Source organism: Cydia strobilella, chromosome 25, assembly GCF_947568885.1.
Source record: "Cydia strobilella chromosome 25, ilCydStro3.1, whole genome shotgun sequence".
Lineage (NCBI taxonomy): Eukaryota > Metazoa > Arthropoda > Insecta > Lepidoptera > Tortricidae > Cydia > Cydia strobilella.
The window spans coordinates 8,989,504-9,006,331 of record NC_086065.1 but is presented as its reverse complement, the minus strand read 5'-3'; the positions used below and the strand labels follow the sequence as shown (position 1 = coordinate 9,006,331).

The 16,828-nt window shown below is 55.2% G+C and overlaps 1 protein-coding gene across 1 annotated transcript in view; it reads left to right on the top strand.

Moving 5' to 3' along the window:
* LOC134752770 (talin-1) overlaps positions 1-16,828 on the top strand; it is a 168,635-nt gene that overhangs the window by 116,851 nt on the left and 34,956 nt on the right. Inside the window, exons 40-43 of the mRNA XM_063688465.1 lie at positions 6,968-7,111; positions 9,907-10,040; positions 14,580-14,692; positions 15,097-15,255. Of these exons, the coding sequence (XP_063544535.1) occupies positions 6,968-7,111; positions 9,907-10,040; positions 14,580-14,692; positions 15,097-15,255 (550 nt within the window). The remainder of the gene's footprint in view (positions 1-6,967; positions 7,112-9,906; positions 10,041-14,579; positions 14,693-15,096; positions 15,256-16,828) is intronic.

Here is a 16,828-nt window from a genome sequence, read left to right as displayed (position 1 = left end):
GAAGCAGTCCGCAGTTTATGCCAGTTCGCGGACAGCCCGCAGTTCAGCTCCGTGCCGGCGCGCATCTCGCCGCAAGCCAGGCAGAGCCAGCACTCCATCCTCGCAAGCGGCAGGTATGGCACTACATCACTACCGGCCCGCTGCAGGAAGCAGTCCGCAGTTTATGCCAGTTTGCGGACAGCCCGCAGTTCAGCTCCGTGCCGGCGCGCATCTCGCCGCAAGCCAGGCAGAGCCAGCACTCCATCCTCGCAAGCGGCAGGTATGGCACTACATCACTACCGGCCCGCTGCAGGAAGCAGTCCGCAGTTTATGCCAGTTCGCGGACAGCCCGCAGTTCAGCTCCGTGCCGGCGCGCATCTCGCCGCAAGCCAGGCAGAGCCAGCACTCCATCCTCGCAAGCGGCAGGTATGGCACTACATCACTACCGGCCCGCTGCAGGAAGCAGTCCGCAGTTTATGCCAGTTCGCGGACAGCCCGCAGTTCAGCTCCGTGCCGGCGCGCATCTCGCCGCAAGCCAGGCAGAGCCAGCACTCCATCCTCGCAAGCGGCAGGTATGGCACTACATCACTACCGGCCCGCTGCAGGAAGCAGTCCGCAGTTTATGCCAGTTCGCGGACAGCCCGCAGTTCAGCTCCGTGCCGGCGCGCATCTCGCCGCAAGCCAGGCAGAGCCAGCACTCCATCCTCGCAAGCGGCAGGTATGGCACTACATCACTACCGGCCCGCTGCAGGAAGCAGTCCGCAGTTTATGCCAGTTCGCGGACAGCCCGCAGTTCAGCTCCGTGCCGGCGCGCATCTCGCCGCAAGCCAGGCAGAGCCAGCACTCCATCCTCGCAAGCGGCAGGTATGGCACTACATCACTACCGGCCCGCTGCAGGAAGCAGTCCGCAGTTTATGCCAGTTCGCGGACAGCCCGCAGTTCAGCTCCGTGCCGGCGCGCATCTCGCCGCAAGCCAGGCAGAGCCAGCACTCCATCCTCGCAAGCGGCAGGTATGGCACTACATCACTACCGGCCCGCTGCAGGAAGCAGTCCGCAGTTTATGCCAGTTTGCGGACAGCCCGCAGTTCAGCTCCGTGCCGGCGCGCATCTCGCCGCAAGCCAGGCAGAGCCAGCACTCCATCCTCGCAAGCGGCAGGTATGGCACTACATCACTACCGGCCCGCTGCAGGAAGCAGTCCGCAGTTTATGCCAGTTCGCGGACAGCCCGCAGTTCAGCTCCGTGCCGGCGCGCATCTCGCCGCAAGCCAGGCAGAGCCAGCACTCCATCCTCGCAAGCGGCAGGTATGGCACTACATCACTACCGGCCCGCTGCAGGAAGCAGTCCGCAGTTTATGCCAGTTCGCGGACAGCCCGCAGTTCAGCTCCGTGCCGGCGCGCATCTCGCCGCAAGCCAGGCAGAGCCAGCACTCCATCCTCGCAAGCGGCAGGTATGGCACTACATCACTACCGGCCCGCTGCAGGAAGCAGTCCGCAGTTTATGCCAGTTTGCGGACAGCCCGCAGTTCAGCTCCGTGCCGGCGCGCATCTCGCCGCAAGCCAGGCAGAGCCAGCACTCCATCCTCGCAAGCGGCAGGTATGGCACTACATCACTACCGGCCCGCTGCAGGAAGCAGTCCGCAGTTTATGCCAGTTCGCGGACAGCCCGCAGTTCAGCTCCGTGCCGGCGCGCATCTCGCCGCAAGCCAGGCAGAGCCAGCACTCCATCCTCGCAAGCGGCAGGTATGGCACTACATCACTACCGGCCCGCTGCAGGAAGCAGTCCGCAGTTTATGCCAGTTCGCGGACAGCCCGCAGTTCAGCTCCGTGCCGGCGCGCATCTCGCCGCAAGCCAGGCAGAGCCAGCACTCCATCCTCGCAAGCGGCAGGTATGGCACTACATCACTACCGGCCCGCTGCAGGAAGCAGTCCGCAGTTTATGCCAGTTTGCGGACAGCCCGCAGTTCAGCTCCGTGCCGGCGCGCATCTCGCCGCAAGCCAGGCAGAGCCAGCACTCCATCCTCGCAAGCGGCAGGTATGGCACTACATCACTACCGGCCCGCTGCAGGAAGCAGTCCGCAGTTTATGCCAGTTCGCGGACAGCCCGCAGTTCAGCTCCGTGCCGGCGCGCATCTCGCCGCAAGCCAGGCAGAGCCAGCACTCCATCCTCGCAAGCGGCAGGTATGGCACTACATCACTACCGGCCCGCTGCAGGAAGCAGTCCGCAGTTTATGCCAGTTCGCGGACAGCCCGCAGTTCAGCTCCGTGCCGGCGCGCATCTCGCCGCAAGCCAGGCAGAGCCAGCACTCCATCCTCGCAAGCGGCAGGTATGGCACTACATCACTACCGGCCCGCTGCAGGAAGCAGTCCGCAGTTTATGCCAGTTTGCGGACAGCCCGCAGTTCAGCTCCGTGCCGGCGCGCATCTCGCCGCAAGCCAGGCAGAGCCAGCACTCCATCGTCGCAAGCGGCAGGTATGGCACTACATCACTACCGGCCCGCTGCAGGAAGCAGTCCGCAGTTTATGCCAGTTCGCGGACAGCCCGCAGTTCAGCTCCGTGCCGGCGCGCATCTCGCCGCAAGCCAGGCAGAGCCAGCACTCCATCCTCGCAAGCGGCAGGTATGGCACTACATCACTACCGGCCCGCTGCAGGAAGCAGTCCGCAGTTTATGCCAGTTCGCGGACAGCCCGCAGTTCAGCTCCGTGCCGGCGCGCATCTCGCCGCAAGCCAGGCAGAGCCAGCACTCCATCCTCGCAAGCGGCAGGTATGGCACTACATCACTACCGGCCCGCTGCAGGAAGCAGTCCGCAGTTTATGCCAGTTCGCGGACAGCCCGCAGTTCAGCTCCGTGCCGGCGCGCATCTCGCCGCAAGCCAGGCAGAGCCAGCACTCCATCCTCGCAAGCGGCAGGTATGGCACTACATCACTACCGGCCCGCTGCAGGAAGCAGTCCGCAGTTTATGCCAGTTTGCGGACAGCCCGCAGTTCAGCTCCGTGCCGGCGCGCATCTCGCCGCAAGCCAGGCAGAGCCAGCACTCCATCCTCGCAAGCGGCAGGTATGGCACTACATCACTACCGGCCCGCTGCAGGAAGCAGTCCGCAGTTTATGCCAGTTCGCGGACAGCCCGCAGTTCAGCTCCGTGCCGGCGCGCATCTCGCCGCAAGCCAGGCAGAGCCAGCACTCCATCCTCGCAAGCGGCAGGTATGGCACTACATCACTACCGGCCCGCTGCAGGAAGCAGTCCGCAGTTTATGCCAGTTCGCGGACAGCCCGCAGTTCAGCTCCGTGCCGGCGCGCATCTCGCCGCAAGCCAGGCAGAGCCAGCACTCCATCCTCGCAAGCGGCAGGTATGGCACTACATCACTACCGGCCCGCTGCAGGAAGCAGTCCGCAGTTTATGCCAGTTCGCGGACAGCCCGCAGTTCAGCTCCGTGCCGGCGCGCATCTCGCCGCAAGCCAGGCAGAGCCAGCACTCCATCCTCGCAAGCGGCAGGTATGGCACTACATCACTACCGGCCCGCTGCAGGAAGCAGTCCGCAGTTTATGCCAGTTCGCGGACAGCCCGCAGTTCAGCTCCGTGCCGGCGCGCATCTCGCCGCAAGCCAGGCAGAGCCAGCACTCCATCCTCGCAAGCGGCAGGTATGGCACTACATCACTACCGGCCCGCTGCAGGAAGCAGTCCGCAGTTTATGCCAGTTCGCGGACAGCCCGCAGTTCAGCTCCGTGCCGGCGCGCATCTCGCCGCAAGCCAGGCAGAGCCAGCACTCCATCCTCGCAAGCGGCAGGTATGGCACTACATCACTACCGGCCCGCTGCAGGAAGCAGTCCGCAGTTTATGCCAGTTCGCGGACAGCCCGCAGTTCAGCTCCGTGCCGGCGCGCATCTCGCCGCAAGCCAGGCAGAGCCAGCACTCCATCCTCGCAAGCGGCAGGTATGGCACTACATCACTACCGGCCCGCTGCAGGAAGCAGTCCGCAGTTTATGCCAGTTCGCGGACAGCCCGCAGTTCAGCTCCGTGCCGGCGCGCATCTCGCCGCAAGCCAGGCAGAGCCAGCACTCCATCCTCGCAAGCGGCAGGTATGGCACTACATCACTACCGGCCCGCTGCAGGAAGCAGTCCGCAGTTTATGCCAGTTCGCGGACAGCCCGCAGTTCAGCTCCGTGCCGGCGCGCATCTCGCCGCAAGCCAGGCAGAGCCAGCACTCCATCCTCGCAAGCGGCAGGTATGGCACTACATCACTACCGGCCCGCTGCAGGAAGCAGTCCGCAGTTTATGCCAGTTCGCGGACAGCCCGCAGTTCAGCTCCGTGCCGGCACGCATCTCGCCGCAAGCCAGGCAGAGCCAGCACTCCATCCTCGCAAGCGGCAGGTATGGCACTACATCACTACCGGCCCGCTGCAGGAAGCAGTCCGCAGTTTATGCCAGTTCGCGGACAGCCCGCAGTTCAGCTCCGTGCCGGCGCGCATCTCGCCGCAAGCCAGGCAGAGCCAGCACTCCATCCTCGCAAGCGGCAGGTATGGCACTACATCACTACCGGCCCGCTGCAGGAAGCAGTCCGCAGTTTATGCCAGTTCGCGGACAGCCCGCAGTTCAGCTCCGTGCCGGCGCGCATCTCGCCGCAAGCCAGGCAGAGCCAGCACTCCATCCTCGCAAGCGGCAGGTATGGCACTACATCACTACCGGCCCGCTGCAGGAAGCAGTCCGCAGTTTATGCCAGTTCGCGGACAGCCCGCAGTTCAGCTCCGTGCCGGCGCGCATCTCGCCGCAAGCCAGGCAGAGCCAGCACTCCATCCTCGCAAGCGGCAGGTATGGCACTACATCACTACCGGCCCGCTGCAGGAAGCAGTCCGCAGTTTATGCCAGTTCGCGGACAGCCCGCAGTTCAGCTCCGTGCCGGCACGCATCTCGCCGCAAGCCAGGCAGAGCCAGCACTCCATCCTCGCAAGCGGCAGGTATGGCACTACATCACTACCGGCCCGCTGCAGGAAGCAGTCCGCAGTTTATGCCAGTTCGCGGACAGCCCGCAGTTCAGCTCCGTGCCGGCGCGCATCTCGCCGCAAGCCAGGCAGAGCCAGCACTCCATCCTCGCAAGCGGCAGGTATGGCACTACATCACTACCGGCCCGCTGCAGGAAGCAGTCCGCAGTTTATGCCAGTTCGCGGACAGCCCGCAGTTCAGCTCCGTGCCGGCGCGCATCTCGCCGCAAGCCAGGCAGAGCCAGCACTCCATCCTCGCAAGCGGCAGGTATGGCACTACATCACTACCGGCCCGCTGCAGGAAGCAGTCCGCAGTTTATGCCAGTTCGCGGACAGCCCGCAGTTCAGCTCCGTGCCGGCGCGCATCTCGCCGCAAGCCAGGCAGAGCCAGCACTCCATCCTCGCAAGCGGCAGGTATGGCACTACATCACTACCGGCCCGCTGCAGGAAGCAGTCCGCAGTTTATGCCAGTTCGCGGACAGCCCGCAGTTCAGCTCCGTGCCGGCGCGCATCTCGCCGCAAGCCAGGCAGAGCCAGCACTCCATCCTCGCAAGCGGCAGGTATGGCACTACATCACTACCGGCCCGCTGCAGGAAGCAGTCCGCAGTTTATGCCAGTTCGCGGACAGCCCGCAGTTCAGCTCCGTGCCGGCGCGCATCTCGCCGCAAGCCAGGCAGAGCCAGCACTCCATCCTCGCAAGCGGCAGGTATGGCACTACATCACTACCGGCCCGCTGCAGGAAGCAGTCCGCAGTTTATGCCAGTTCGCGGACAGCCCGCAGTTCAGCTCCGTGCCGGCACGCATCTCGCCGCAAGCCAGGCAGAGCCAGCACTCCATCCTCGCAAGCGGCAGGTATGGCACTACATCACTACCGGCCCGCTGCAGGAAGCAGTCCGCAGTTTATGCCAGTTCGCGGACAGCCCGCAGTTCAGCTCCGTGCCGGCACGCATCTCGCCGCAAGCCAGGCAGAGCCAGCACTCCATCCTCGCAAGCGGCAGGTATGGCACTACATCACACACATCTGCCATTCAGCCGAAGTGGGCAGGACGAGTGTGTAAACACGATACTTCTCATGCCCCTGCCAATGCCACTCGCGCTGACGCTCCCCAAAATGGCGGTCTTTGTGCGGAAGTCAAAGAATCGGAATCGACAGCGCAAGCGGCAGGGCGTGTTCACATTCTGGTCCGTCGCTCAGTACTCGCTCGCAGGAGAAAGACGTCTGCCATTGTCGAAACCCAACAGAGAAGTGAGTGGTAGGGCAGTATGTAAACACACACTCGAGCTCGATCCTGCTGCAGCAGTATTTAGGGAATTATTGCCGGCAGTGGGCAGCGGCAGGGACTGAATGTAAATGTAGTATTACAAAGATTCTCATATACTCTGCACTCGAGTTCCAAAGAATTTTAGGAAATCCACTTGTCAAAGATTCACTTGCCCCTTGGGATTATTTCACTGCAGTACTAAACGTATATTTATTAGTACGGAAAGCTGAAGAGAAATGTTTACGAGATGACAGTTACCGCCGCCGTATTCACAAGTTTCCAGTGTAAAATTGTGTTAGACATACACCCCAGGCCAAAAGTATGGAAACAACGTTGTTTTCTTTGTTGTATATATTTGTAAACTAAGACTTACATTAGGCAAACCCAAAAGATTAAAAATACACGCTTAATATCAAAACATCCTAAAATATTGTCAAAAAGCTAAAAAAATAAAGTAGGAAAAAGTTACATAATTATACCTACCCTTTAATTACATGACAAAATGTTGAATTGGCAACTATCACAGCCAGAGTAATTTACTTTTAAAATGTTCTATTATTATTTTTACCAAATTGTCAATGAGAGATCACACTTTTCTATTGAAATACAAGCTTGTTTCCATACTTTTGGCCTGGGGTGTATACTTGCCCGATGAAATTGTGTTAATTTATCAAGCCTGGCGCTCACACCGAATGTTACTAACGCAACTTTGATTTGACATATTTTTCTCATTTCTATTTTTGTCTACAGGAGCATTATCTCGGCTTCGTGCTCAATGCTGGAGTCGGCTAAGGCTCTCGCAGTGACACCGGAAGCTCGCCCTCAGTGGCAAGCGTTGGCTACGCACAGCAAGACCGTGTCCGACAGCATCAAGAGTCTGCTTGGCGATATCAGGTAAAAATTCAAAATCATTATCTGTTAGACGTCCCACGTCCCACTCTTGGCCACAACTAGCTTTAATAAAGATATATGGAAGGAGTCAAATTATTTCAACTTCATTTTTAACATCTTAGACCATAGTAACTAAAGTGATTTCAAGATTTAGCCAAGCCTAGGGATTCATGGCGTTAGCCGCGATAGCTAAAGACGCAGATCGAATCCGGCCTTCACCACTGGAGGGCTTCGTCACTTTTTCTTTAATATATGACATCTATTACAGTTTTTAATTTATATATAGTAGTGTGACTACTTAAAAAAAACACAAATCAAAATATTAAATAAAATAATTTGATTTGTTCCCTTTGTTCGTATATAAATAATAAAATAAATAATAAAAATATTTATTGCCAGTTAATGTTACAACAATAGGATAATCTTTTACAGCAAAGGTTTAAAATCTAAATGTTAAAGCCTAAGAATAATGGTGGTCTCCACACTAGGCAAAGCCTGTATCGTGGTTACCAGTTTAAAGATATGTACTTAAATATATCAATTTTGACATAAAACTTTTTTTTTAATACATATATTGCCAATTACACTATGTATCTATTTATTTAAATTACGTGAGCAAAAAGGTGCACAAGTTAATAGCAGGTAGGTATTTTAAAGTTTAATCTAGATGTAAATATAAAGGTTAGTGTGTGTGCATGTATGTGTGTGTATGTGAATGATGTGTGTGTGTGCGCACGCATTAAATCATAACAAGCAAATGTAGCCCTACGAGTGAATTTGTTCTCTTGGGATCAGATACCAACCGAAGTTACTATCTACTACTAATACCTTATAACTTTTAAAATTTCTTCACATTCGTCATAACTCCAGGATACCAGAAGAGCCTGGATTTTCATTTTGGCTTGACTTAACCGACAATCTTTAATATTACAGGTTTTGAGTAATTTGTTGTATATGTGTGGAAACAGAAATGCTTTAAACCGTTTAGCAAAGGCAGATTTAACGCGCGGTTTCGGGACTTGGAATATTCTTTTCACCTCAGCAGCTCGAACAAGCCTACTTTCGTACAAAACAATGTAGCTTTTTAATTTAGTGAAGGCCATGAACTTCATACTTTTATTACATTTTTTTTATGGTACGGTACGGTACGGTCCGGTCCGGTCTCGTCTCGTATCGTATCGTATCTTATCGTATCGTACATATTATAATACTTTTTTTTTGTTTATTCTGTGTAATTCGAAATACATTTTAACCTTTAATATGTTCTCACTACTGAGGTGAAAAATTATGTTTGCAACACGAGAGCTAAGTTATTTTACATCTCGTGTTTTTGAGTCCCTCGCTACGCTCAAGATTCTACCTTAGAATCTTTCGCTTTCTCGGGACTCAAAATAAACACTCGCAAGAAAAACCAACTTTCCTCTCTTGTTGCACAAATAACTATTTCTGTGACATATTTGTCAGGTTAGATGAATGATTAGTATCTCTGTGCATGAGCATGGTAACACGTAAAATGAATAATTTTCTCACTGTCAAAACTTGAGCTTCACTATAGAGAGCATGTGTAGGATATCGTCGGGGTCTACGTAAGGAAACCTTAAGAACCGCCCTTTGAGCTCTTTCCAAGTGTATTAAAGTGGACTTAGCACAGCCACCCCAAGCAAGAATGCAATAATCTAAAATATATTGACACAGTGCCAGATATACCATTTTAAGTGTTTGTCCGTCTGTAGCGGCTCTTAGTAATTTCATTGTATAAATGAGTTTCCGAACCCTACCCGCTGTTATCGCGATGTGCTTTTTAAAATTAAGTTTCTCGTCTATTTCTGTCCCTAAGTATCTTAAGGAGTTAGCTTTGTTAATGCTGTCACAGAGGCATGAGCAGGGTGAAGGGGCATAAACTTCACAATTTATAGCATGGATCTTAAGGTTGGCCATTGATGGAGGGGGGCTTGAAGACGCAGATTTATGGAAGCACAAGAATTTGGTCTTGTCTGGATTCAGAGTTAAAATATTTTGATCCAGCCACTGGGACAGCTTTTGGAGACCTAGCGTTGATACGTCTTTCACCTGATCCCAAGAGTGGCTATGAAAGACTATAGCAGTGTCATCTGCGTAGCAAAAGACTTCACTATTTGGAAGATCGAGAGACAAAACATCATTTATATATGCGATGAACAGCGTTGGGCCCAAAATGCTACCCTGGGGAACCCCATATGACACAGGCATTGGCTCACTGACTAGGCTACCGATTTTAACGCGCTGGTCCCTGTCAGTCAAGTAACTAGAGAACCAGTTCAAGGCGATTCCATGCCAAGTGCTTACAGTTTTCTTAAGAGGATAGGAGTGGAGACAGTGTCGAAAGCTTTTGCGAGGTCTAAAAATACACCCAAGCAGCACCTGCCCTCATCTAAGTGTTTGACTACACTGTCTACCAAAAGAGTCACAGCCTGCTCGGTGGACCTGCCTTTGCGGAACCCAAACTGCCGATCTGAGAGGATGGAATATTTTTCTAAGAAGCTAACCAGTCTTTTATTGACGATACGTTCCAGAAGCTTAGAGTACGCTCCAAGATATTCCTATATAGGGCGGTAATTACACGGGGAATCGGTTTTTCCTCCTTTATGGATTGGAATTATAGCAGCGGTTTTCCAATCTTGTGGAAACAAACCAGAAGAGAAACTTAGGTTAAAAATAGCCGCCAGCGGCTCCGATATGATAGTACCTATATTCTTTAGCAGTCTGTTACTTATGCCATTATTGCCAGGAGCACTCTACATAGTTTATTGGTTTTGCAGAGAGAAAGCCCCGGGACAGCGGGAGTGCGGCGCCGCGCTGGAGACGCTCGGCCGGCAGCGCCGCGCGCTCGACCAGGCCGCGCTGCAGGCCGTGGCCCAGGAACTGCCTCAGATGAAGACTGACTCACTGCAAGGTAAACTAACCGGGACAGCGGGAGTGCGGCGCCGCGCGCTCGACCAGGCCGCGCTGCAGGCCGTGGCCCAGGAACTGCCTCAGATGAAGACTGACTCACTGCAAGGTAAACTAACCGGGACAGCGGGAGTGCGGCGCCGCGCGCTCGACCAGGCCGCGCTGCAGGCCGTGGCCCAGGAACTGCCTCAGATGAAGACTGACTCACTGCAAGGTAAACTAACCGGGACAGCGGGAGTGCGGCGCCGCGCGCTCGACCAGGCCGCGCTGCAGGCCGTGGCCCAGGAACTGCCTCAGATGAAGACTGACTCACTGCAAGGTAAACTAACCGGGACAGCGGGAGTGCGGCGCCGCGCGCTCGACCAGGCCGCGCTGCAGGCCGTGGCCCAGGAACTGCCTCAGATGAAGACTGACTCACTGCAAGGTAAACTAACCGGGACAGCGGGAGTGCGGCGCCGCGCGCTCGACCAGGCCGCGCTGCAGGCCGTGGCCCAGGAACTGCCTCAGATGAAGACTGACTCACTGCAAGGTAAACTAACCGGGACAGCGGGAGTGCGGCGCCGCGCGCTCGACCAGGCCGCGCTGCAGGCCGTGGCCCAGGAACTGCCTCAGATGAAGACTGACTCACTGCAAGGTAAACTAACCGGGACAGCGGGAGTGCGGCGCCGCGCGCTCGACCAGGCCGCGCTGCAGGCCGTGGCCCAGGAACTGCCTCAGATGAAGACTGACTCACTGCAAGGTAAACTAACCGGGACAGCGGGAGTGCGGCGCCGCGCGCTCGACCAGGCCGCGCTGCAGGCCGTGGCCCAGGAACTGCCTCAGATGAAGACTGACTCACTGCAAGGTAAACTAACCGGGACAGCGGGAGTGCGGCGCCGCGCTGGAGACCAGGCCGCGCTGCAGGCCGTGGCCCAGGAACTGCCTCAGATGAAGACTGACTCACTGCAAGGTAAACTAACCGGGACAGCGGGAGTGCGGCGCCGCGCTGGAGACCAGGCCGCGCTGCAGGCCGTGGCCCAGGAACTGCCTCAGATGAAGACTGACTCACTGCAAGGTAAACTAACCGGGACAGCGGGAGTGCGGCGCCGCGCGCTCGACCAGGCCGCGCTGCAGGCCGTGGCCCAGGAACTGCCTCAGATGAAGACTGACTCACTGCAAGGTAAACTAACCGGGACAGCGGGAGTGCGGCGCCGCGCGCTCGACCAGGCCGCGCTGCAGGCCGTGGCCCAGGAACTGCCTCAGATGAAGACTGACTCACTGCAAGGTAAACTAACCGGGACAGCGGGAGTGCGGCGCCGCGCGCTCGACCAGGCCGCGCTGCAGGCCGTGGCCCAGGAACTGCCTCAGATGAAGACTGACTCACTGCAAGGTAAACTAACCGGGACAGCGGGAGTGCGGCGCCGCGCGCTCGACCAGGCCGCGCTGCAGGCCGTGGCCCAGGAACTGCCTCAGATGAAGACTGACTCACTGCAAGGTAAACTAACCGGGACAGCGGGAGTGCGGCGCCGCGCGCTCGACCAGGCCGCGCTGCAGGCCGTGGCCCAGGAACTGCCTCAGATGAAGACTGACTCACTGCAAGGTAAACTAACCGGGACAGCGGGAGTGCGGCGCCGCGCGCTCGACCAGGCCGCGCTGCAGGCCGTGGCCCAGGAACTGCCTCAGATGAAGACTGACTCACTGCAAGGTAAACTAACCGGGACAGCGGGAGTGCGGCGCCGCGCGCTCGACCAGGCCGCGCTGCAGGCCGTGGCCCAGGAACTGCCTCAGATGAAGACTGACTCACTGCAAGGTAAACTAACCGGGACAGCGGGAGTGCGGCGCCGCGCGCTCGACCAGGCCGCGCTGCAGGCCGTGGCCCAGGAACTGCCTCAGATGAAGACTGACTCACTGCAAGGTAAACTAACCGGGACAGCGGGAGTGCGGCGCCGCGCGCTCGACCAGGCCGCGCTGCAGGCCGTGGCCCAGGAACTGCCTCAGATGAAGACTGACTCACTGCAAGGTAAACTAACCGGGACAGCGGGAGTGCGGCGCCGCGCGCTCGACCAGGCCGCGCTGCAGGCCGTGGCCCAGGAACTGCCTCAGATGAAGACTGACTCACTGCAAGGTAAACTAACCGGGACAGCGGGAGTGCGGCGCCGCGCGCTCGACCAGGCCGCGCTGCAGGCCGTGGCCCAGGAACTGCCTCAGATGAAGACTGACTCACTGCAAGGTAAACTAACCGGGACAGCGGGAGTGCGGCGCCGCGCGCTCGACCAGGCCGCGCTGCAGGCCGTGGCCCAGGAACTGCCTCAGATGAAGACTGACTCACTGCAAGGTAAACTAACCGGGACAGCGGGAGTGCGGCGCCGCGCGCTCGACCAGGCCGCGCTGCAGGCCGTGGCCCAGGAACTGCCTCAGATGAAGACTGACTCACTGCAAGGTAAACTAACCGGGACAGCGGGAGTGCGGCGCCGCGCGCTCGACCAGGCCGCGCTGCAGGCCGTGGCCCAGGAACTGCCTCAGATGAAGACTGACTCACTGCAAGGTAAACTAACCGGGACAGCGGGAGTGCGGCGCCGCGCGCTCGACCAGGCCGCGCTGCAGGCCGTGGCCCAGGAACTGCCTCAGATGAAGACTGACTCACTGCAAGGTAAACTAACCGGGACAGCGGGAGTGCGGCGCCGCGCTGGAGACCAGGCCGCGCTGCAGGCCGTGGCCCAGGAACTGCCTCAGATGAAGACTGACTCACTGCAAGGTAAACTAACCGGGACAGCGGGAGTGCGGCGCCGCGCTGGAGACCAGGCCGCGCTGCAGGCCGTGGCCCAGGAACTGCCTCAGATGAAGACTGACTCACTGCAAGGTAAACTAACCGGGACAGCGGGAGTGCGGCGCCGCGCTGGAGACCAGGCCGCGCTGCAGGCCGTGGCCCAGGAACTGCCTCAGATGAAGACTGACTCACTGCAAGGTAAACTAACCGGGACAGCGGGAGTGCGGCGCCGCGCGCTCGACCAGGCCGCGCTGCAGGCCGTGGCCCAGGAACTGCCTCAGATGAAGACTGACTCACTGCAAGGTAAACTAACCGGGACAGCGGGAGTGCGGCGCCGCGCGCTCGACCAGGCCGCGCTGCAGGCCGTGGCCCAGGAACTGCCTCAGATGAAGACTGACTCACTGCAAGGTAAACTAACCGGGACAGCGGGAGTGCGGCGCCGCGCGCTCGACCAGGCCGCGCTGCAGGCCGTGGCCCAGGAACTGCCTCAGATGAAGACTGACTCACTGCAAGGTAAACTAACCGGGACAGCGGGAGTGCGGCGCCGCGCGCTCGACCAGGCCGCGCTGCAGGCCGTGGCCCAGGAACTGCCTCAGATGAAGACTGACTCACTGCAAGGTAAACTAACCGGGACAGCGGGAGTGCGGCGCCGCGCGCTCGACCAGGCCGCGCTGCAGGCCGTGGCCCAGGAACTGCCTCAGATGAAGACTGACTCACTGCAAGGTAAACTAACCGGGACAGCGGGAGTGCGGCGCCGCGCTGGAGACCAGGCCGCGCTGCAGGCCGTGGCCCAGGAACTGCCTCAGATGAAGACTGACTCACTGCAAGGTAAACTAACCGGGACAGCGGGAGTGCGGCGCCGCGCTGGAGACCAGGCCGCGCTGCAGGCCGTTTCCCAGGAACTGCCTCAGATGAAGACTGACTCACTGCAAGGTAAACTAACCGGGACAGCGGGAGTGCGGCGCCGCGCTGGAGACCAGGCCGCGCTGCAGGCCGTGGCCCAGGAACTGCCTCAGATGAAGACTGACTCACTGCAAGGTAAACTAACCGGGACAGCGGGAGTGCGGCGCCGCGCTGGAGACCAGGCCGCGCTGCAGGCCGTGGCCCAGGAACTGCCTCAGATGAAGACTGACTCACTGCAAGGTAAACTAACCGGGACAGCGGGAGTGCGGCGCCGCGCTGGAGACCAGGCCGCGCTGCAGGCCGTGGCCCAGGAACTGCCTCAGATGAAGACTGACTCACTGCAAGGTAAACTAACTCAATGCCGGATATTTGAACAGGCTCAGGTCCCAGGTCGGCCCTTGTGAACATAACATGCCCCGCGGGCCCGTACTCCTGCTCGGAATCTGATGTGAGGGACGCGACGGTCAGGGCTGTCGGCGACGCTGCTTTCTGGGCATCCACTGTCTAAGGGAACCTCGACACGAAAGAAGAAGAACGCCTGATAGGACTGAAATTTAACCAAAAGCAGACGTTTTCCTGTTTTTTTTTTCTATCGAGCCAACTTTAGCTTAGTAAGGCTGTACTGCAAATATATAGTTGGTCAAACCAAATTGTCAGTAAATAAGAACAAAAAAACTATACTCATCCTTATCTTTTGGGTGCTAGTACTAGTGTAGGACAAAGATAGTATGATTCTCTCTGTCTATGTTTGAAATGAGACAGTCCTTTGACAAAGTATAATCTAATTTCCATGAAACGTTTTCATAGCATTTGCCCTCGATTAAAACATGTAACAAAATGTAAACCCCCTCTAAAAAGCCCGTTCTGTAGTTCATATCGGTCGTTTTTTCTCAGGTTACTTGGAGCAAATAGAGAACAGCACCACTGAGATGTTAGAACGCATCGAACCGGTCCGTGTCGCGGCGAAGGGAGAAGCGGAGAACCTTGGACACTCGGTTGTACAACTGGTAAATATAACTTTCAATCATTGCTCGCACTTGTCTTATTTACCAATATAGACCAGTCAGTGCCTGCGACTTAGTCCGTTAATTTCAACCCCTGTTGTACTAAATTTGAATTAATTCAATAAAGTGGTGAACTCCCAAGTCACCACTTTATTGGATTAATTCCTGGACAAAAAGTGGATACGGTTATACTATCTGTGTGCTAAATTTCACCCAAATCTGTTCAGCCGTTTAGTGTGAGATTGAGTAACCTATATCCTAATAAGTACCTAAATATTTGTATGATTGGTTGTCACATTTATAATATTAGTAGAATACCATTGAAGTATCTCCAAGTTCACTACTGGCTTTATTAATTTTAACATTTTTCAGATGATATTTAGCTAAAAACTATGATTATTGTGCAGGTATCATACTGCGAGCCGCTCGTCTCGGCCACCATCGGCGCCGCCTCCATCATGACGTCATCATCATCATCGGGCGAGCTCATTGAGCACGCTCGGACTGTGCTGGAAACTCTGGCTTTAGTCACCCATGCTGCTAGCCAGGCTGCCGGAAATCCTACTGTAAGTAGTTTTTACTACATATTTTTCTCAAAAACTAGACAAAATATATCCCGTGCCGTCTTCAACGTGCCGAGTCCAAAGTGAGGGTTTAAAGGGACAATTTATCCACTTTTAATTTAAGATATACCCCTAAATTTAATGCTCTATTTAAGTCACTGTAACAATAATAATGTCGGAATCAGAGATACCAAAAAAGTGACAAAATTATGTTTAGTATATCAATTTTAGAAACAAAATGAATAGACAAGAAGAACCCCAAAATTTAATGCCATATCGCAATCATGACTGAACGTAGTCGTAGTAAACTAAGTGTTATATTGTGCAACGGTAAATAAAAATATCTTGTAATTTATTGTTAATTGTTACCAATTGTATTGTTTTTTATTATTAATGATTGTAATATTTACTTATACTTTATATGACATGTCAAAAGTGCTTATTAATTTATTATTAAGCCTACTTGAATAAACTATTTTTGAAGTTGAAGTTAAAGGTTTAATAGTATATTTATTTATTTAAACTATTGCACGATATAAAATTGTACATATGGCGGACTTAATGCCTTAAGGCATTCTCTACCAGCCAACCAGCCAACCATTGTAAACAGCGAGAGGAAATATATATTTTATTAAGTCATAAGTCATAAGTCATTTATTCATAAAGCTAATTTACACGTTATAAAAATGGAACATATTTACATATGCCGTTAAGAAATACACAAAATCAATTTGAAATAAACATAACATCACATAAATCACATTATTCGTAATAATATAGAACTAAAAGAATTAGCTAGTTAACATCACTTTTGTGGAAATTTAGGTACTCGTCATAGTCATAAAACGGATGCTCAACAAGCCAGCGTTTGAGGCGACACTTAAAACTGCCCAAGCTCTGGGCGCTGGTGATGCTGTCGGGCAGCTTGTTATAGACGGCGGGCCCCATGATGTGGGTGAGCTTGGCCGACTTGGCCATTTTACAGCCCACGCCGACGAGCTTGTGGGCGTTACGCGTGTTGTAATTGTGTACCATGCTATTCGTTTTGTAGGCTGTTAAGTTTGACCTCACATACATAGCCACCTGCAAGATGACTATTGCTGGTAAAGTCAGTATCCCCAGTTTTTTAAAATAGGGTCGTGCAGGAGTGTTGTGCGGGACCCGAGCGATTATCCTGACCGCGCGCTTCTGGAGACGGAATACTCTTTCCCACTCGGCACAGCGTCCCCATAGCTCCGCACCGTACTGGATTAGTGAGTGCACCGTGGCAAAATAGCACGAGCGCGCGACCTCATCCGACACCAACCTAGTTACTCGTCCTAATGCAAAGCACGCACTGCCGATTCTTCCGCTGAGTCTGCTAACATGATGGTCCCACTTTAGACAGGTGTCAATTTCGAACCCTAGGAAACCGGTGCTACTTAATTGGTCTAGAGCAGTTCCATTTACGGAAACAGCAAGCGGCCTCGTGCTGCGACCTGATAGATTGAAGACCAGGTAGTGGGTCTTCTTAAGGTTTAGCGCTAGACCATTGGCATAAAACCACTGTGCAAGCTGCGCCGCGGTTTCATTCAAT